This window comes from Astatotilapia calliptera, unplaced genomic scaffold (genome assembly GCF_900246225.1).
Source record: "Astatotilapia calliptera unplaced genomic scaffold, fAstCal1.2 U_scaffold_43, whole genome shotgun sequence".
NCBI lineage: Eukaryota > Metazoa > Chordata > Actinopteri > Cichliformes > Cichlidae > Astatotilapia > Astatotilapia calliptera.
Genome location: NW_020535782.1, coordinates 44,279 through 66,587, shown reverse-complemented (window position 1 = coordinate 66,587; position 22,309 = coordinate 44,279). Strand labels below are relative to the sequence as shown.

The 22,309-nt window shown below is 43.8% G+C and overlaps 1 protein-coding gene across 1 annotated transcript; it reads left to right on the top strand.

The window, feature by feature from the left end:
- Positions 1–915: 915 nt before the first annotated feature.
- Positions 916–2,816, top strand: LOC113018144 (uncharacterized). Its single transcript, XM_026161204.1, has 2 exons — positions 916–1,468; positions 1,717–2,816. Exons 1-2 carry the CDS (start codon positions 1,400–1,402, stop codon positions 2,365–2,367), a joined length of 720 nt encoding a protein of 239 aa, XP_026016989.1. The 5' UTR covers positions 916–1,399; the 3' UTR covers positions 2,368–2,816.
- The last annotated feature ends 19,493 nt before the right edge of the window (positions 2,817–22,309 follow it).

The following is a 22,309-nucleotide window of genomic DNA, read 5'->3' as shown; positions in this document are numbered from 1 at the left end:
TTTAGTGAGAGCAGATGTTTGGATGGAATTCCTCCAGTTAACAGCTGGAACCGTCCATCTGGATTGTTGGGCTTGTTGTTGGGGTTCCTACAGAGCTCAGAGTGGACACACCAAGGTTCTTCTAATGAATGAAAGTCCAAACTCAAACTAGGAGGGAAAAACATCTTCATCAACTTCAATAAAAATCCAAAGATTAGAAAAAGTGAAGCAACAATGAGTCCTAGTACAGTCCCAGCACTGAAGTCCCTCCTGCTCTTTATACTGGATGTGCTGCATCACTGACTGACAGCTGATGAAGAGTCTCTGGAAACACTCGTTTATCTCCTCTGCTCTTCCTTCTTCTCTCTGCAGGTGGAGGTGATGATGGTAAACAGGACGGTGTGTGTGCTGAGAGAGGAGGAGCTGTGTCCTGATGATCCAGAGAGGTTGAAGCAGCAGCAGCTTGTGTGTAGAGATGCTCTGACTGGGCCATGTTACTGGGAGGTGGAGAGGAGAGCTTCATCCAGCAGTGACTGACAGAGGAATGAGAAGAAGTGCAGATGACTGTCAGTGCTGCAGAGTGAACTGCTCTGAGAACAGCTCCACTGTCAGACACAATGTAGAGTCCAGCATCATCCCTGTGTGTCCCTCTGGATCTGACAGAGGATCATCAGTGTATCTGGACTGCTCTGCTGCTGCTCTGTCCTTCTACAGTCTCTGCACAGTCTCTGTCTGACTCTGGCTTCAGACCCTCTTGGATCAAACTCACCTGGAAAGACTTTCAAATTCAATTTTTATTTGTCACACACACAACCATACCCAGTACGACATGAGGTGAAATGCTTGCAGCTGTGCAATGCCCAACCATTAAATGACAGTGGTTTTACAGTATTTACAATTTACAGGTTACTATAAAATTTACAGATTTAACTTAGAAATTTACAGTAAAAATGTGCAAATAGCAGAAAGAGATTATAAGGAAGTGCACATGAAGAAAAACCAGAGTGTGTGTGGTGATGTGATGTGTGTGAGAGTCCAGTCTTATAGTGATGTGATGTGTGTGGGAGAGTTCAGTCCTACACCTGGTTCACGCCGCAATGTATTGCGCCATTTTCCAGGTCCACAAATCAAAACAAGCGCATCGTGTTGGAATGACGACGATGACAAGAAACATGCTTAAAAGCAGCTTAAAAGAAAACGGACCGATTGTGTCCAGAGGCGAAGCAGCAGCACTTGAAAAAATTAGAGTGCATCACAAATCTGGACCCATATGAAATACGGCAGTGGAGTAAAGACCCAGACGACTTACCGCCACTGTCCTACCCTGATATCTTCACGTATCTTGTTTGTGGAGTAAGCGCTTACACTGCGAACAAGTTTCGTAATTACAAGTCACTGGAGGCGCATATCCAATTTACAAATGGCTGGGTGCAAGATTTGGCTATTTTCAAGCCGCCAAACTGTGAATACGTTGTCATTTCATACCAAGGTAAGTCAGCTGGAGTGCATCGAGTGTAATAGCCATTGTCCACCCTCCACCATAATTAATGTTATACATTTATCATTGAACTGCTAAAATATCGTTATCATATCATGTGCCCATGATTGTAAAGTAGATTCAAACTAACTCATTAACTCATTGATAATCGGGCAAATTATTACTTAACGGCAATTTGTGTCCTCCCTGTCTCATTGAATTTATTGTCTTTACATCAACCTTGTCCTTGTATGTTCCAGGTACTGCACTCCCAAAGATTGAATGAACCTGCATTACGGCCATGGGTAATTGTAAGCACCACGGGGAAGGTCGAAGCCGCACACTGCACCTGTATGGCTGCAGTTGTGGAGACCTGCACCCATGTTGCTGCACTTCTGTTTAAAGTGGAGGCAACAGTGCGGATCCGTGGCACAAAGACTGTCACAGATGAACCAGCCTACTGGGTTTTGCCGGGGAACACAACCAAGATACAGCCAGAGGTTGGTCATAACATTGACTTTACATCTTCAGCAGCACAAAAAAAGACTCTTGATGAAAATATAAACGGACTGTCTGTGGTGAAAGGCAGAAGAAGCCGTCCTTCAAAAAGAAAGATTCCTTCTGCTACGTTTGAGGAGTTGTCATCAGTGTTAGACACACTTCAAACACACAATAAAGCAGTGTGTTTGTCTGGATTGGAGAAATACTACACATCACACACTGTACAGTCATCCACATTACCACTGTCTCTGGCGTGTTTGCACAACACAGGTGCACAGTCCCTTGGACTTACCGAGCTACAACTGCACTGTGTAAAGTACGTAAACGCAGCAAAAGTTACTGAAGAACAGGCAGAAGCTATTGAGGTACGCACAAGACTACAACACAAGAGCCCTCAATGGTATGTGTGACGTGCTGGGAGAATCACAGCTTCAATGATGCACGCTGTGTTTGCCACCACTGCAGAAAAACCTGCCATTACTGTGGTTAATCGTGTTCGCTATCCTGTTAACTCTGTCTGTAATGTTTGCACATTATTTGCGATTTGGCCATCGCAAAGCACTGTGACCTCGTGGTATGGACACAAAAACACATGGCAGTTGTACGCATCTTCCCTGATGTGCACTTCTGGGAATCGCGTTTAAAGAAAGCTCAGGAGTTCTTTCAGAAGGTGTCCCTTCCTGAACTAGTAGGAAAACATTTCTCCATGCGAAATGCAGCCCCGAGTGGTCACAACGTTTTTCTTTCTGGTGTGTAGTTTTTTTGTCAGAAGTGCATTGAAATATGTATAACTTGATTTCAACACTGCAGCACCTACCATGTAACAATTGTCAAAGTGTAAATTAAAGAGTCAAATGCAGTTATTTGTCGTTGTCTGGCTTTTATTATAACATCATTTTAGTGAAACAAAGAGTTCAAAGCGATGATAAACTGTCGATTATAGTGTACAGACACAGAAATGGTTACATAACGTAATGTCAGTGTGTTCATACAATTACACACAAAAAAAGGTTTTCCTAGTACTATGTCTTCAGAGACATAGTCAAAGTTTTCATAATCATTAATTAACAAGAACAAGTCTCATGTGTGTCTGGTTTCACTACCACACTGGGGCACATGTTAACCAAAACACAACACACACGCACAATTTTATCAAGAAAGGTAACGTCTTCACCCTCACATGGAAGAAGAGAACGCATTGGCATGGTGGTGTGTAGCATTTTGAACTTGTTGCGCAAACTGCCAATTACTCGCTCGACATGGATTCTCAGGTGTGCAATGGCTCGTGTATTTTCAATGTCCTTGGCATCTAGTTGACAGAAGCCCCTTGTAAATGCTGGGATCTTAACCTCCGCACACATCATTCCCACTGCATCTCTGATGTCAAAGCCTCTGTCAGCCAAAACTACATCCCCTGGTAACAGCTTGTTAAGTATGCCACATTGCTCTGTGATGTGTTTATCTGATGCAGTGTGAGTAAAAGCATTTGGAAATGCTACAGTTTCTTTGATGCTGGTAGGAAAGCTTTTACATTGTCGAGCACGGACATAAAAATAGCGAAACAAGTAAGACCAGTGTAATATTTCCCTTTTTCTGTGTCACCCTTTAAGAAGTTTTCATTCATCTCTGCCTTGTCCAACAGTGATTTAAGCCTTCTGTTCTCCTCCAGCAGCCGGTTTATTTGTGCTCTGCTCTGTACACAGCGCACACAATCATTTGTCGGTCTTTGATCTTCTGTCTGTATCTCTCTCAGATCATCATTTTCTACATTTGCACCCACTACCTCTGCCTCTACATGTCCAACACAAATCTGGCCCTCAGCCAAAGTGACAGGGTTGTTATGGTGTTGCTCTTCTGTCGTGTCCATCTCTGGCTGCTCTTCTGCCGTAACTTCTGCTGAGGCCTCACCTTCACACTCTTCTGCTCCACTATGAAAGCCTGTCCAACGCAAAGAGTGCAAACACACAAGGGAATTTTTAAACAGTTTACACATTAAGGCCGTATGAAACCTCCAAAATGTATGTGTTGATTGCCGGACACTAAGAGCAACTTTTAAAATGAGGGATTGTGGTTGGAGGTGGGGTTGTTGTTTACCTCCTAGTGTTTTTTTTGTTGTTGCCGTTGTGTTTGCCTCCTGTGATGGTCTGAATGTGACGTTCGGATTTCGGAGTGCCCCATGTGTAGCGTTGGTACCCAGTCTGGATTTGTTTGATCCATTTCATAGGCAGGCTTCCCTACAGTTGTGCGAAAGAATTAGCGAATCTTTACATAGCACATATGTCTGCAAAGATATAGATTATATCTACATATATATTACAGATTATAACAGCTCGTCTCACGGCTGCTATCCAGGCTAGACGCCTTCGTTTGGTAATATCCGACACATAAGCTCCTTCATGTTGCTTCCAGGTTGGGAAAGCATAAAAAGACGACCCAAGCTTATTCCCGTGCCGGTCGTAAGATCGAACATTTCAGCCGACCACACAGCAAGTACAAACCATGGCTGTGCTTTCGCTCCTTTTTCACTTAGACCCCCAAAATGGCGGATCGGGCCAAAATCCTTTCCACGCCCACCCCCGTGACATCACGCTCCAAAGCCCTATTTCAACATCATTCCCACCAGTGCAGACAGAGGAGGGATCTGTTTCTGCCAAAGTCCACCACCAGCACCTTTGTTTTGGCCACATTCAGTTTCAGGTGATTCTCCTCGCACCACCTCACGAACCGACCAATCAGTCCTCTGTACTCCTCTTCCCTTCCCATTCCCTCTTTAATCCAGGACTTCAACCAGTTTGTTATGATTATTTTAGGTGTAGTTGTTTTTTTCCTGTGTAATAATGTTCAACATTGCAATCAATACATTTTTCAAAAAATGCCTCTCTGTGCAAAATAGGCTTAAAAACATAAACAGCTGCAGCATACTGTTTGTCCGTGATTAGAACAGCCCAGCGCTGCTCCCGACGCAGGGAAAACTAATTCTGCAGGGGAGACCTACCTCGGCACTTGTGCAGGTGAAACCAAAGGGCAGATATGCTTCACCATATTTTCTAGTCTTTGGCTTAGAATGAAGTTGGAAACATATTCAGCGATGCTTCATCTCCTGCTTTGCGTTTGTGTGGGTGCCCGTGCTAGCAGTGTCCAAACGTTTTTTTTCCCTTTTCATACCGTGCCCCCTCCTGAATATGGCTCTTAAACTTCAGTAAAATTACGCAGTTATGAAACAACTTTAATCTAAAACAAACTGATTTGCTCAGGAGCAAAAACAGTGAAGTAAGTGACTGTAAGTGAGTGAGCTGTGCTGGTGACTGGATATCAGATTTCCAGTCATTAGAGCAGATAAGTGGCAGAACTATATTACTGAGGTACAAGTTTACTTATTTAATTGATGTCTGTCAATAAATCTATTTAATTTAAATGCAAATAGCCCAAATCCTTATTAAAGCATCAGATTCACTTATAAAGTATTCTGTAGTTATCTTAGTGTCCATCGCCCTTTCTGTTGAATCCCCTTTTTAACCCAGATCAGTCAGTTTGTGTCATGGCCTGGATGTTCTGCTGGTTGCTGATCAGCTGTCTCTCTCTCTCTCTCTAGGTCTCTCTCTCGCCAGGGCTGAACTCATTCTGGGTTCACGCCCTTGGCCCACGCCCTCGGAGGAAGAAACACCTGTGCGTCATCAGTGTGGACGATATTTAAGCCAGGAAGCAACGGCTGTTCTTCGCTGGATCGTTGTGAGGTTCGCGTCAGTGAAAGTCGATTGTCTAAGCAAGTGTTTTCCCCTGCAGTGTGTGTTTGGAATCTAACAAGCGTTTCTTCGTGTACAGAGTCCCTGGACTGTTTCCCTGGTGTTCCCTGAGCGACCAGTGTGCGAGTAGGTTCGTGTTTGGATTGTGTGGAGAGATACGAGCGTGTTCCCCTGGATTCTCCCACGGAGCCCTGCCCCCCTCACCCCTTGTAAATAGCACTGCCCCGCATCTTTGTATATACACTCATTGGACATTGTTCTTTAATACATTTTCTTGTGTGCATCATCCCTGGAGTCCAGCGCCTGAGTCCCCCTTGTACATCGTGACACTTTGAGGGTAGACACAAGCTCCAGCAGCTGTGCTCTGAGGAAACAAGCTGTCATATTTTTCACACTCTTAGACAAACTTAAAATCCTCTAATTTTCTCAAAAATCGACAGTGTGCTTTATTGTCCGAAAACTATGGTAGATTAGCAAATTGTGTGAACAATATTGGAACTAAATTATTTTATATTGACAAACAGCGGCCCACAATAAACTGTGACTGTCACCAGGTAATGTGGGCGTGTTTCCTGAATAAGCAGCAGGTGTTAAACAGCTGACAGGTGAACAGGATGCAGGTAAACTCGAGGGCCCTTCGAGCTGATCGGTGGTGTCGTGAGGAGAATTTCAGCTCATTATTCATGTTACAGAAACACAGAGGTACGAGACCAGGCAGAAGACTTTCTGATTATTTGTTTTTAGTTAAAATAATTCCATTGTTGTCTAGTGATGGTGTGGTAAAGCTCTGTGAATGTGTCCAATTTTTCCGGCTTTGTTGCTTCACCCAAAGGCAGATCACACAAAGTTTAACTGCTTATTATGAAGAACTTGTCAGGATTCCTGGGTCGGTGACCCAGTATTTTCAGTTCACGTTCACTGTTTATCTTCTGCCTGTTCCACTTCCTGTTTTATTGTGTTAGCCTTGGTCCATGTGCATTATGTTCCGTCCTCTTCCCGTTTATCATTAGTTCATTATGTTCAGCTGTGTACTCACCAGGTTCTAATCTCTCATCACTCAGCCTGTGTATTTATGTCCCTCAGTTCAACCAGTCCAATGTCGTGTCATTGATGTTATTGTGATGTTGTCTCTACGTCTGTATGTTCAGTTAGTCAGTCAGTGCTTCAGTCAGTCGTCCAGCCAGCCATTTTCTCCCTTTGTTCTGTTCATCCACTCCTTATAATAAATCGTCACCTACCTGCGAGTCCTGCGTTTGGGTTCCTTCTTCCTCGCCTCCACCCAACCGCTGACAGAATGACACGACCCGTGCCACGAAGACACGTTTGGAACCCAGCGGACTCGGACCTCTACGAGCGGCAGGAGGTAGCGCTCTCCTTGTGGGCGGAAAAGCTCAAGGAGAGACAGCGGCTCTTCGCGGAGTGAGAGCACGTCTTCGAGGGCACTCGCTTGGCTCTGGGCGGGCCTCGGAGACGCCGCGTTCCCCCACCTGCTGCCTCACCTGTACCGGAGCATTTGCCGTGGAGAGTGGACGTTCCACGCCGCGCTTCGGCCACTCCCTCTCTCGCCACTCCGCTCCTCGCTCCCACACCCGCCGCCTCATCCGCCGGACCTCCACCATCGCCGCGGCACAACGGCTACGCCTCCCACCTCGGCTCAACGGAGGCTACCGCGCCAGAGGCTCTGCTGTTTTCCCCGGCCGCTTCCGCTTCCCAGAGAAAGCGGCGCACACGCCGCCATAGAACGGACTACTTTCAGCCACTCCCGATGGTGAGCTCCAGTGACTGTTTTTCGCACTCACCATCTGATTATTCACAAACGCACAATAAACCCATCTCTCATTCATGGGATGTTTCCCTCCTGGAGGATTCTGTGGACTGGGAAGATTTGTTCTGCTCTGCTCCCCCAAAGACTGTAAATAGTGGTGGCAGAAAAATCAGAACAATCTCCAATAAACCTGCCAGTAACACACACACCGTCACTATTTCCACACCCAGTATTCAGCCATTTCCCACCAGCACAGGGGCCCAGTCTACGCCCACACCAGTGCCAGCTCCCAGGAGGAGGGCAGCTGCGACCCGGTCTACCTCCACACCCGCTTCTGTTTCTCAGGTGGGGGTGACTGGTGTCCAGCCACCTTCCGTGCCCGTCCCAGCGCCCAGGTTGAGGGCAACCAGAACCCAGCTTGACCCCCCTGGAGGCTTGGAAGAGCTAACCGGTCCACCTGCCACTTCACCTCTTCATCCACCTCCTGATCCAGCTTTTCATGCCCTCGCACTATCACTGGTTAGGCTAGCTGAGGTGTCCCCTGCTCAGGCCCCAGCTTTATTAGCCCAGGCTGCACTGTTGTCTCCTTCACTAGCTCACTCTTTAGCTCAGCCATTAGCCTCACCGGCCTCTGTTTATCCGTCAGTCTCCTTAGTCCAATCAGTTCCCTCACCTGCTGTCCAGTCTCCTGCTGCCCTCCAGTCAGTTCAGTCACCTGTAGCTCAGTCTCCACCTGTCCTCCAGTCACCTGTAGCTCAGTCTCCACCTGTCCTCCAGTCACCTGTAGCCGAGTCGCCTCCTGTTTCCCAGTCACCTGTCCACCATCCCGTCCAGTTCCCGGACCTGCAGCCACAGCACCCAGAGCCAGCTGTGAGCCTTCCTGCTCCTCAGCCAGGGGTTTCCGCACCCGCTGGCCCGGCCGCTCCTCAGCCAGGGGTTTCCGCACCCGCTGGCCCGGCCGCTCCTCAGCCAGGGGCCTCCGCGCCTACTGGCCCCGCCTGTCTCCGGCCAGAGGCCTCCGCGCCTGCATCGCCTGGTCAGGCCTCTGCATCAGCTGCACCCACGCCCGGCCCGGCCTCTGCCTCAGCTGCACCCACGCCCGGCCCGGCCTCTGCCTCAGCTGCACCCACGCCCGGCCCGGCCTCTGCCTCAGCTGCACCCACGCCCGGCCCGGCCTCTGCCTCAGAGCCGTCGTCTGCTGCAGCCTCAGAGCCGTCGTCTGCTGCAGCCTCAGAGCCGTCGTCTGCTGCAGCCTCAGAGCCGTCGTCTGCTGCAGCCTCAGAGCCTTCAGCCTCGCCTGGCCCAGCCTCGTTTGGGTCTGGAGCTGAACGGCCATTTTCTAGACCGCTGGCTAGGCCACTGGCCGGGCGCCATCGCCGTCGTGGGCGGCCCACAGACCCTCTTCGCCTGAGTGGCCGCCGTCGCCTTCCGCGCGGCCGGCCCCCGGACCGCCTTCGCCTGAGTGGCCGCCGTCGCCTTCCGCACGGCCGGCCCCCGGACCGCCTTCGCCTGAGTGGCCGCCGTCGCCTTCCGCACGGCCGGCCCCCCGAACTGTGTCCACGTCGCCGCCGTTGCCTTCCACGCGGTCGGCCCCCTGAACTGTCTCGTCTCGGCCACGGGCCGCGTGGACGCCCACCTGAACTGTCTCGTCTCGGCCACGGGCCACGGGGGCGCCCACCTGAACTGTCTCGTCTCGGCCACGGGCCACGGGGGCGCCCACCTGAACTGTCTTGGTGTGGACTCCGTCCCTCCGTCCTGGGCCCACCCTGTTCTGGTTTTTTTTTCTTTCTCTTTTGGCCGTCGGGTGCCGGCCTTTGGAGGGGGGGTACTGTCAGGGTTCCTGGGTCGGTGACCCAGTATTTTCAGTTCACGTTCACTGTTCTGAAAGAGCTGGACCTGAGCTACAATAACCCAGGAGAGGCAGGAGTGAAGATGCTTGAGCAGCTAAGACTGGACACTCTGAGGTATGTAGATGGCCGTTACAGCCACAAACAGTGTCTGATAGATGAGGAAACTGGCTCTGTCTGATTACTTAATGCTGGAAACCAGTGTTATTTGAACAATCACACATATAGGAACATTTTTCCCATTTCTGGTCTAACAAAACCAGTAGATGTCTTTATGGGGTCTCAAAGGACAAAATCTCTGTCAGCAACAACGGTGCAGCCTGTTCAAACTGATCTCTGGAAAGGAACTGACATTTTCACTCTCTTTATTTATTTTAAGTTTTATCTGTGTGCAGAGACCATGTCCATGACATGTTTAGCCTGGCCCAGCATGAACTAGAATTAGGGGGAAGTTGTTTCCCCAGCTTAGAAAAACATATTAGTAAAAGTAAATGGATTACTAGGTCACTCAGCTTAACTAGCCACCTACTAAAATGGGCTATTTTGCACTGCTAGTTTGCTGCTTCTGAGCATTTACTACTGAAACTTGTTTGTGCTAAAATATCAAATTGATCTTCTGGACTTTGTGATAATAGTTAGTAGAAAACAACAGAAAAATAGAATGCAGTCAAAGTGAATTAACTTTGGTCGATCAACCTTGAAATTCAAATTATAATAAGAAACAATCATTCCAACAGAAAGAAGAGATTAAGAAACAAAGGGATGGAGCTGGTGGAGGAAACCGGGTCACCGGTTGGGTGTTAGGCCCAGACTAGTGGGTGTTTTTGACTGTAAAGTGGATGTAGCATTAACAACCACTGGTCCTGTTACCCTGCAGCCTGCACTGCAGGATATGTGTTGCAGCACTGAGCTCCAGAAAGAGCCTTCATGGTGGCCCTGCAGCCAACCAGCACTTCAGTCAAATGCTGTCCAAAGTGGTCCCAGAGACACTGTTAGCTGTAACCATCAATGACCAAGAATTGTGTCATTTAATTCAGGGTTTCCCTGTATTATTGTTTGATATCATTTCTGAATAAATAAATAAATCAAGATGACGAGCCTTTAAATGCACTTATGTTAGTATAAATATACAAAAATAAAAAATAATTTTCCTGTTAGGAGAATAAGAAATAAATATATTCATCACATGCATCAAATCACAACGTCCTCCTGCAAGAGTGCAGCATTGTGATTGGTTGATGCTGTTTCCATCATTTATGTTTGTTTACCTTGAATAAATTTGCTCTACAGAGCATTTATTAATTAGAAGGATTATTAATAAACATCTTTCTCTCCTGCTTTTGGTGGAGTGAAACAATAACTCCTATCTCCAGAGGTCCACAGGTCCACTGGCACCTGGTCCTAACTTCACCCATGTCTGCACCCTCAGACATCCCACTGTGGAGGCATCCTCGCCTGGACCAGTGGCTGCCCTTGTGAGACAGACTTTATGGTCACAAACAGCCCTAATCTGAGAATGAAGGCTCCTTTACATAGAAAGCAGTATGTGGTGTGATGACCGCTGCATTAGCTCAAAATATGTGATGCACTGGCTGCTGCACTCTACCTGTACTGAATCAGTTTTTGTAGCCAGTCCCAGTCTTTACATTTAATATGCAGCCACTCCCTGACAGCATGAATGTCACAGTGTGTTGGACCTTGACTGTGGCACATGTCAATGCTCCCTGGACATCGTGCTTAATAAAGGAGATTAAATCTGATGTGATTATGAGTTTTGCTCTTTTGAAGTTTAAACATTTATTTGTCAAAATGTTGGACTGTTCCTTTATCAGTGTGTAACAATATGTGTATAAGAGCCATGTAATGTCCATGTGTGCATGCTGACTGTGCTGCTCTGACCCCCCTCCTCCTTTCAGGGTGGAGCCTGCTGGAGTCCGGTGGTTGAGACCAGGAGGTCTGAGGAAGTGTAAGTGTGTTTTTAATGGGATTCATGAAAACAAAGCAGCACACATTCAACCATCTTCATCATTCTGATGTCAGGAGTCATCATCAAAGGGTCAATCAATGAACAGATGATGGATCAATAACTGCAGCTGGATTGTGTTTGTTCTCTCCATCAGATTCCTGTCAACTCACAATCGACACAAACACAGTGAACACAAAGCTCCAACTGTCTGACAACAACAGGAAGGTGACACATGTGGAGGAGGTTCAGTCATATCCTGATCATCCAGACAGATTTGATGTTTGTGAACAGCTGCTGTGTAGAGAAGGTCTGACTGGTCGCTGTTACTGGGAGGTCGAGTGAAGAGGAGGGCTTGGATATCAGTGAGTTACAGAGGAATCAAAAGGAAAGGAAGGAGTGATGAGTGTGTGTTTGGTGGAAATGATCAGTCCTGGAGTCTTTTATGCTCTGATCATGGTTCCTCTGTGTGGCACAATAAATGAAGAACATCCATCTCCTCCTCCTCCTCCTCCTCTGTCTCTAACAGAGTAGCAGTGTATGTGGACTGTCCTGCTGGCACTGTGTCCTTCTACAGAGTCTCCTCTGACTCTCTGATCCACCTCCACACCTTCCACATAGACTTGTAGTCAAGACCGCCTAATCCGAGACCAAGACAAGACCAAGACCAGAGGGTATCGAGACCAAGACAAGACCAAGACCAAGTTGAGACGAGACCGAGACCGAGAAGAGACGAGACCGAGACCGAGAAAAAAAAAGTCTTTAAACTGCAGCCAGATGCTATTCTATATACATATGCAGGACACCTTAAACTAGTTTTTTAATTAAGCAGCAAGGCAGAACAAAGTCGGGCCTGTATCAAGACACAGGGACTAAACCCCAATTCAACCAGACCCAAAACTGATCTGGAATTAAAACAGGACTACAACAGTAACCAAGACAGAACCAGAATCAGAACTAGATGATAGTAGCACTAAAAATCATCATAACCTGCACTACACTTATTTTTTAATTCTACTAAAGTACAATATTTAGATTGAGAAAAGTTTATATAATTATTTAGCCTTGTTGTGCAAACAAGCCTGCAGAACTTAATAAATATAGAATTTGAAAAGTAACAAATGGTATCTAAAAAGAAACACTAGGTACGAGATACATGTTCTGATGAGTTTTGGCAAACAACCATTTGACTAACATGTGTGTCTCAGCTGCTCTTGTTCCACCTCTGTTCTGTCGTCATTCTCTCTCTCCCTCTTTGTGCTGACAATCAAGCCAAACACCAACATCATCAAATATACAGTTGAAACCAGGTATTTATGTACTTTTCAGATAAAAACACGAACACGTTTTTAATTGTAACATCAAATCAGAATAAATGTTTATTTTTTTAGATTGATAAATATAAAAAACATATTTGTTAACTTTAAGAGTAAAGAGAGAACCTATCTGTATTTCTTAATTGTAAATGGCACCAAATTGTATTCAAATTGAGCCACACTTATGGAGCTCCACAGTTCTTTTCCTGGTGTTTTGGTTGACATCTCTTGATGTTCCCATGTCACAGAAACAGGCTCTGTGTTTTGCCTTATATGCATCCACAGCTGTGCCACCAGGTTACTCACATGGACTCTACTAACCCATCAGAAGCTTCTTCAGCTCAGAATGGAATCGTCTGCAGTTTTCTTATTAATTAGCAATAAACTTAGTGTATATGTACTCCTACATTTGATGAAAGTGATTAAAATAGACAGCTCTGTCTCTCTTTATTCTGACATTTAACTAATTCAAAAGATATTTCAATATTTATCTAAAACAAAAGTTTACTCTAAATTGATGTTTAACAGTAAAAAAAAAAGTTTATGTTTTCTCCATAAAGTGTATGTAAATATCTGGTTTCAACTGTGAATATACTGCTGTGTATTGAAATTCCTCTTGTTTTGCATAGATATACTGAACAACATCCAAAGCATAATATATAAAATAACATCTACCTGGGTTTTTTCTTTGAAAGAAGCTCCTTATGTCCATTGTCGTGTTCATCGGTACACAACTGAAACCGATTTAGAGAGTTTGTTTAGCCGTGGAGGGAAACAACTGAAAATATGAAATGTAAGCTAAGACTCTCTAAAAAAATCAGCATTGCTGTTCGGCTTTTTCTTTATCCATTTGTTGATTCACCCGAAGAGCAAGTAACGCAACCAAGTGATCAGTTTGATATCAATCTTTTGTGATACACCGTCATATTTACATTATTAGTTCAGTACGAATGATTTGCTTTGGTACCTGGTCAAACTTAAGCTCTCCTCTGTCTGCAGCAAACTCGCAGGCAGCAGCTTCTCCCCCCTCGCTCACATGGGTGCTGTGCTCAGTCGCCTAGTGCCTGAGCTCGGATCATACCAAAATTAGGGGGAATTTACGACGGCGCGCTCTGTGCTGTGTGTGTTGTTTTTGTTTTATACAGTTGTCAGTCAGGCATCAAACTAACAAATTACACTCCAAAGGACCCCAGGCTTCTGAAAAAATGACCCGGGCTTAAGCCCAGTAAGCCCCCCCCCCCCCCCCCCCCCGCTCCGCTGATGGTTGACTCCAAATCTCCCGAACACTATGTCGATTTGAAAGACCAAGACCGCAAGACCGAAACAGCGAGACCAAGACAAAAGTCTGTCGAGACCAAGACGAGACCAAGACCACGTAAAAGTGGTCTCGAGACCGGTCTTGGTCTCAAGACCGGTCTCGAGACATCCAACTCTACTTCCACACCACATTCACTGAACCTCTTTATCCTGGATTTACAGTCTCATGTGGTTCCTCAGTGTGTCTGTGTGTAGTTTAGTTTAAAGAGTGTCATGTTAGTGTCCTTTAACACTCTGATTGTTGAACAGATAGTTCAGTCTGTACATGTCTGCCTCTTTCACTCAGAAACACATTTTTAGATTCATGGATTCAGTCACTTGATGTTTTAAACTGTTTTTCTGTCAAAGCTTCACAGACATCAGTATGCAGTGTTTCTCTGAAAATCAGTTGAGCTGAGATGATGAAGTTCATTTCAATGTTGGAATACTGAACTTATTTGAAACATATTTGAACACAGATATTATTAAACTGACAGAAACACTGACATCAGTAAAGAGGAACAGACTAATGAGTGCTTACTGCTCTCCGATGGTCACAGATGTAAATGCAAGCATGGAGCTATATTTTAAAAAAGCAGATGTCTTCACATATAATTATCATCATGTAGCTCTGTAACTGTTAGCTAGGCAATGTCACATTTGTGTCTTTTTGTGGAATCAGTGTGTTTGAACAACACAAATTCTGCCTTTTCTAATTTTGAAAGACTGAACATGATATAAACAAAATAAATCTGATCTGTTCCTCTATAAATCTGGACAAATCTCAGATTCTGAAGTTCTCAGCGCTTACATTTTGTCCTCTCTACACTTCTGCTGACAACTGACATGTGATGTGTTTGTACAGCTTCCTCTGTCGGTTTTTAACAAACTAACAAATTATCCAACAGAAGAGTATACCTTTGAGACAATGGTGTACGTCTACTTTGCAAACTGAAAGGATGGATGAGATGATGGTACAGGTTTCCAGTCTTAATTCAGTCTTGTTGCCACATTGTGGTCACCTGTCACCTTACTTTTGCTGTGGGAATTATGAAATGATAGCTAGACTTTAGCTTGCCTGTAGTGGCATTAAATGATCCTTTAGAAAATAGTTATAAATGTATTAGTTCCCAACATTGTACATTGCTGAATCATTATTTTTACTGAAAGTCTGTTCAGTTTCCAAACTAAAAATAAAATTGAGTGTGACTCGCCGGCACATTACAGTGAGACTCTCCAGTTTGATCAGCAGAGAAAAAAGATATCTCAAACAAAATATGACGGAATTTCAAAAACCTGCTGCGCTCCATCTCATCCCAAACCATCTCCACTGGGTTTTGGTCAGGTGACTGTGGAGGCCAGACCATCTGGTCAGCACTCCATCACGCTCCTTCTTGGTCAAACAGCCCTCACACAGCCCGGAGGTGTGTTTGGTGTCATTGTCCTGCAGCAGGAGGAGCAACCACTGCACCAGCGTAGAGTTTTGACAATCAGTCCAGAGGTCCAGAAACTTCATCCTGATGCCTAATTGCAGTCAGGGTGATGCTGCCAGCCCATAGATGTCTGTGCCTCCCTCCATTGATATGCCTCTTGGGTCATTACTGGCCCACTATCAAACTGGCCATGCAGAACGATGTTACAACTTCTCTGGACCCTTTCATATCTGTCATATGTGTTCAGGGTGAAAAACACAGTCTGCCAGTGGTGGCCTGATAATTCTGGTATTCTATGGCAAATGTCAATCGTGCATGGTTCCAGTCAGTGAGTACAGGGCCTGCTAGAGGACATCAGGCCCTCAGGCCACCCTTATAAAATCTGTTTCTGATTGTTTTGTCAGATACAAGTACAGGTTACTGGTCTCTTCTCATACCAGTAGTGACACTGGTATGAGGAGGAAAAATATCAGTGTCCTCCACCTGTAAAACCATCCCATAATGACTGTAAAGAGTCTGTAGGATCTGGTCATGAAACAATCACAAATTAATATTTTTTAGAATATTTTGCAGAGTCATAACACACAGCCAGCAAAACATGGGAAGTAAATTCCAGGAAAATAATGAAACCTTGCATAAAATGCCAGTTAAAGTCCAAAACTCTGTGACCTGACCCCAGCCACAGTGTGGGCTGTGGACTATGTGGAGGTTGAAGTGTGGACCCAGAAGCAGACGCGTGGAAACAAAAGTTTAACCAAAAGCGAACCGTTTATTCAAGGCTGGTGAGCAAAACAAAACAAAAGGCAGGAGCAAACTAAAGGAAAACTAACCAAGACTAAAGTGGGGAAACTAAACACTGGGAACATGGAACACTTGGACATAACTGTCATGGTGGGGTACACCAGTGTTATGATGAAGTGGACCCAAGTGCAGACAGGGAAGGAGGCAGAACTAAGTTTTTTTTAAAAAAAGGCAAGCCGTTTATTTAGGCCATAAACGTGAATACAAAATGAAAGCATCATGAGCAGTGGCAAAAACTAAACTGAAACCAAACTAGGAAAACTAACTGACTGTGACAAAACTGTGATAACTTTGAATCAACTGTGATAAGACCTGAAGGGAGGCAACGCAGACGACCTGACACTGAATAAAGAAAGACAGAGGACTTAAATACAGACAGGAGGTGATCAGGGGAAGTGGAAACACACGGGGGAACAGCTGACTGAAATGAACATAATGATGCCATGGCTAAAGTGAAACTAAACAATGTAGGGACAATGAACAAAAGGAAAGTCACACAATATATACACAGAGGGATGATAAGGGAAGTGGAAACACATGAGGACACAGCAGGGACAAATTAGATGTGATGAGACAGGAGAAAGCAAAACTGAACACACTGAACACAGGACACGAGACTTTCCAAATAAAACAGGATACAAACTAAGAGACACGGCTCGACACACATGGACCGACATGGGGACACTGAATGAATCACAAGGAGGGGAAACATCAACAAAACACAATGATGTGACTATGGCGACTATGGAGGAAGACCAAATACAGACGGGAAATTATTTTTGATAAAAGTAATATTAATTTGACTAATGGACAGGCAGTGATAAACAGCAAACAAGCTGCTTCGCTTTACAGTCTTTGTTTTATCATCTGCAACTCCTGCAGTGTGAAACAGTCTTGGTATGTCAAACATAAAAACATTTTAGATACCGCTTCATCAGGTTACATATATATACCGTATTTCTTCATTGGAGAATCTATAATGTATTAAACTAAAAGTGTACACCTGGTTTAAAGAGTATTAACTAAATAAGAACGTGACAACTTTCAGTCATTAATGTAGCAGAGACAGAGTCTGACTAAAGGGACATCACAGTGAGACCTGTTTGATCTGCAGACACAGTCTCTCTCTACTAAGAGTGTGTTTGACTTTAACTTTCACACAAAATGATTCAGCTCCTCTAAACCCTCCAACAAACATTTACAAATGCTTAGAAACATTTTGTGTTTCTAATTACTAATGTTCCCCAGCCCCAGCATTCCCACAAATCTGTCTGTTTCCTTTTTTAAGTTTCACTGTCTGTTCTCTAAACTTCGCTGATGCAGCTGGTCGTCTTTGTGTGAATCTGCGTGTGAAGGTAATCGAATCAGTATGTATTTTTTTCTGATAATATCAGCTGTGTGCAGCTTCGCTCCAGCACAAACCATAGCATTGTTCATGATGACAGATATGAACGAGGTTGACTTGTAACACCGCAGTTATGTGAGCCGTCATTTGTAAGCCTCTTAAACTTTCTTGCACTTTTACACAAAGTTTTATGGTAGTGCTTCTTCTTCTTTGGGGATTTTTGTTCAACAGACTGAAAAAAGCTGTAATATATTTTTGAAATATATTTAAATTGGTATTTAAAGGACTATAGCATATTCTAATTAGATTTATGATACTGTGTTAAGACAGTAAAATTGTGCATGTGTGTGTTTGTGTGTCTGTCTGAATTTTGCTGGTACTGCACTGATTGATGATCGTTGATGATCCACCTGACTAGTATAAATTAGAGTTTTATATAACAGAACAAATTTGATATTGTAAAAATATTTTTTTAAATTCTTGCTTACTAGCTGACACTAAATTTTTAACTGATTCCTCTTCTGGGACACCCACACTGTGTGCAGTTTCATCTCAGCCCACTGTGTGATTGCACATTAAAGGACATTTCTCCCCAAATTCAATAAGCTCAGTGGATTATCATAACAGCGTATCAACAATTCATTTAAGAAATCCTTCTTAGTTGTTGTCATGAAAATCTCAGTGGATTCTTGATTTTGCTCGTCTACTCTACAGCCTGGATAGTTTCATTTCAAACTGCTGCCGTGTTTCTGCCAAATTAAAAAACAGTTCTACTCAAATTCAACAAGGTTCAGTTAATAAACAATGATTAACAAAAGATTTTGTTCATATTTCATTATATAATTCTGATCCATCAAAAATATTCCTTCTTAGAATAATCCTTTCTCTTATTGAAGATCGATTTATTTTTCTCATTTTGGTCATTCCTATTAACCCAACCATTTCCTTAATCAATCCCACACCACCGCCCCCAAAACCATGGGAACACAGAGCAAGGAAAGCACAAAGTACACAAGAAGACGGGGACAATAAATACACACTGGATAATGAGACGAGAGGCAACGGGTGAGAGACATGATGCAGGAGAAAACTACAATAGTCACAGGAAGCAACAGTTAAAACAATAAAACAGGAAAACATGGAGAACAAGGCTTAAATTACATAGAGGAGAACAGACTGGACAGGGGAACATGAGATAGATAAATGCAGACGAGACTGAGACACTGATGGGAACAAATCATTAACCAAATGGGGGAAGTAAAACTCAAAGCTAAGTTCACAAGACACGAGACGATAAAAAAGAGGAAATGATACACAGAGACATACGCAGACATGTAGAAAACAGAAAGGAAAATATAAGTGAATAGGAAACATGACAGATGGGGAAATCACACAATGACAGACAAACAGAGAGACAAGACAGACAAAGGGACATAACTGAAGTACAGAAAGGGATCACAAAAGCAGATATTTAGTGTTACAAAACCAAGAAGACAAACTACAATATGAAAACAGGGTACATGGGATATAGTAAATCCTAAAGCAAACTATTAACCATCCTTATATACAAAGAGCCAAACTAAAACACAAAAGACTCTCAAAAACAAAAAGGCATCACAAAACCCTGAGGAAAAAAACAGCGATCCTCCATCAGCTTCAGCTTATCCTTTTCAGGGTCGCGGGGGCGCTGGAGCCTATCCCAGCTGTCATAGGGCGAGAGGCGGGGTACACCCTGGACAGGTTACCAATCTGTCGCAGGGCCAACACACAGGGATAGACAACGATTCGCACTCTCATTCATTCGCACATTCACACCTAGTGGCAATTTGGATTATCCAACTAAATATCCCCACAAGCTGCATGTCTGTGGACGGTGGGAGGAAGCCGGAGTACCCGGAGAGAACAGCGATCCTAACAAATAATATTGCAGTGGTTGGAGATGAAACTTTGCGGACATGTAGTAAATGGACTGATTCTTATATAGTGCTTTTCTACTCTGAGCATTCAAAGTGCTTCATACAAATGACTCATTCAAGGACTTTTCCTGTGCAGAAGAGTTTTCTATCTTGGGGTTAGTATCTCGTATCAAACAACCAACCTTCCAGTTACTTCGTGACCTGCTCTAACTCCTGAGCTACAGACAGAAGAGGAGTTTGTTAAGAATTTTATGACAACTGTCAAAGTTTTTTTTCTATTGTTTATTAAATGAATCTTATTAAATTTGAGTAGAACGTTCCTTTTATTTCTCTGAAACCTTGCAGCTTTTGGTGGTTAAACTGCAAATATATAGAGAAGGTAACCCAGAGGAAGAATGCACAGAGACTTTAAGGTCAGCTATCAAGAATCATTTTTACGCATTTTGATGCAATGTTATGATATTTACCATACCATACCATACCAACTTTATTTCTAAAGCACTTTAACATAAAACCAGGGTTTCACAAAGTGCTGTACATGTTAATAGCATACGTAAAGAAAATTAAAATGAGATACGATAAAATAAATAGATACAATAAATTAAAACATGTTAAAACAAATTGAGTCAACCCCTCTAATCAATGCCAAAGGCTTCAGCGAATAAATATGTTTTAAGAAGACTTTTAAATTCAGAGACAGAAGAGGCCTGCCTAACATGCAAGGGCAGATCATTCCACAACTTTGGAGCAGCTACAGCAAAAGCACGATCACCTTTAAATTTATACTTAGTTTTCGGTACCTTAAGGAGCTGCTGATTGGCGGACCTAAGGGAACGGGCAGGTGTATATGGTTGTAGTAGCTCCGAGAGGTAGGGGGGGGCCAGGCCATTAAGAGATTTAAAAGCAAATAAGAGAATTTTAAAAACAATCCTAAAATGTACAGGTAGCCACTGGAGTGAAATTAAAATAGGGGTAATGTGCTCAAACTTTTTTGTTCCAGTTAAAAGACGTGCTGCAGCATTTTGCACAACCTGCAGGCGCCTAATGGACGCATCACTAATCCCAAAATAAAGTGCGTTACAATAATCCAGCCTAGAAGTAACAAAGGCATGGATTACTGTCTGAAAATGCTGTTTCGATAAGATAGGCTTTATTTTGGCTAATTCCCTCAAATGAAAAAAGCTAGATCTTACAAGCTAGATCTTGATGTTGAAATTGATTAGAAACGACTAATTTCATTTCTACAGAATTATGCAGTGTGGGTGTCCAAGAAGATGAATTCAGAATTTCATGTCAACTATCATATATGATTGAATACAGAACCTTCATACACCTACCTGAAACCATTTAAATGACATTATTGAGTTCCTTCAAAGTTTCTCCGTTTGAACAGAGTTGTTCTTTAATTTCTCGTGTCTCAAGCAGCAGTTTGAGGTGAAACTATGGATGCATGAAAGAGCAGCTGAGCCAAATGACAACTGAATTTCAACTATAAGAGATGATTTTCAGAAATATTTTACATTTTTTGAAGTTATTTTAGATTTGAATGAATCATGAATGAAGAAGCATTACCAGAAAAATTAAGAAGAAAAGACAACTTGAGTGAAAAACAAATGACACTGTGGCTTTATTTCTGTTAACTTCCTGAAAACCATGTGTGTTGTTATGTGTGTGATCAGCAAAAAGGGATAAGAAGCAGCACTACCGTAAAACTTAGCGTTGAAGCTCAAGTTTGGCAGATAACGGGTGGCAGGCGTGGCTCACACTTGACCACGGTGTTGGAGAAACTCTGAGCTCCGGGTCTTTATAATCACTCTGCGGAGCTCACAGAGACTGCAGGGAGGACAGGAGGACAGAGCAGACTTTGTGAATTATTTTTTATCTTAGATGTAATATAAATCCAACACAGGCATCTGAGGAAAAGGATCGTGCTACAAACTTTTGTTTCTCTTCCAACAGAAAGCAGAGGAGTGGAGTTACTCAGAGACTGACTGGATTAAACACACCAAAGGTTTATATTCCAGTTGGACCGTATCTCTTACCAAGGTCTGCACTACGTATCAGGATTTGATCTTATTCAGGTAATATCAGGGTTCTTATAGGGGTTTGTTCACAATAGTAACTCATGCAGCCATTTTTCAGTCTCACTGACCAAACTTTTTACAACATGCTGCATTTTTAATAGTAAACTTCTGTTCAGTGCTTTTCCTGTCACACACTCATACATGTGTTTTGTCTGCAGCAGCAGCTGTGTTGTTGTTGTTAGCTTGTATTATCTGTTTAATCTCTTCAACATGGTTTTAGTTTTCTTTGTAAAGTCAGCAGCTCTGTCACTTTTCTCTGATTCCTCTTCTGCTCGACACTCAGCTGACACTCAGTTTCATTTCCACATTCATGAAGTTGTTGTCCAAGCGAATCATAGGCTCCATGATTGGTCAGCAGACTGTGTCCAGGCAGACAGGTTGGATAAGAATAACAGATTTATGTTTGATTACGCCCGTTTCCAATTCAGTTCCAGTCATTCCTGGCCCCAGGAGGTTGATGGGGGTGGGAGATGGGGGGCAGTGGGTTGTAAGCACAATGTAGATGAGTGGAGGCTTAATGTACTTAAACTTCCAGTCACAGTGAATCAGTGTGTGTCAGTGAATGCATCATGTGTGCTTCATGGCTCCATCTAGTGGACTGATAGTAGAAGTAGAGCAGCTGATGGCAGCTTCCTCTGCCTCACACTGCTGTCTGACTGCATTCAGCTGATATTTGGACAGCACACATGATGGAAAGGAGGATTTCAGTTGATGTGCACATGAATGATTTGTGTTTCCTCTGCAGGTGAAGGTAGAAAGTGTGTGTGAGCTGATGTGAACTGAGCAGCATGGATCAGTGTGAGGACAGAGAGGAGGGAGTCCCTCCCTCTAAAAGCACTCTGT

Bases quoted from the DNA above. Each gene is read 5' to 3' on its own strand.
- LOC113018144 (XM_026161204.1), top strand. From the start codon at position 1,400: ATGGCTGGGTGCAAGATTTGGCTATTTTCAAGCCGCCAAACTGTGAAT. The intron at 1,469-1,716 runs GTAAGTCAGCTG...TGTATGTTCCAG, and splicing joins CGTTGTCATTTCATACCAAG to GTACTGCACTCCCAAAGATT.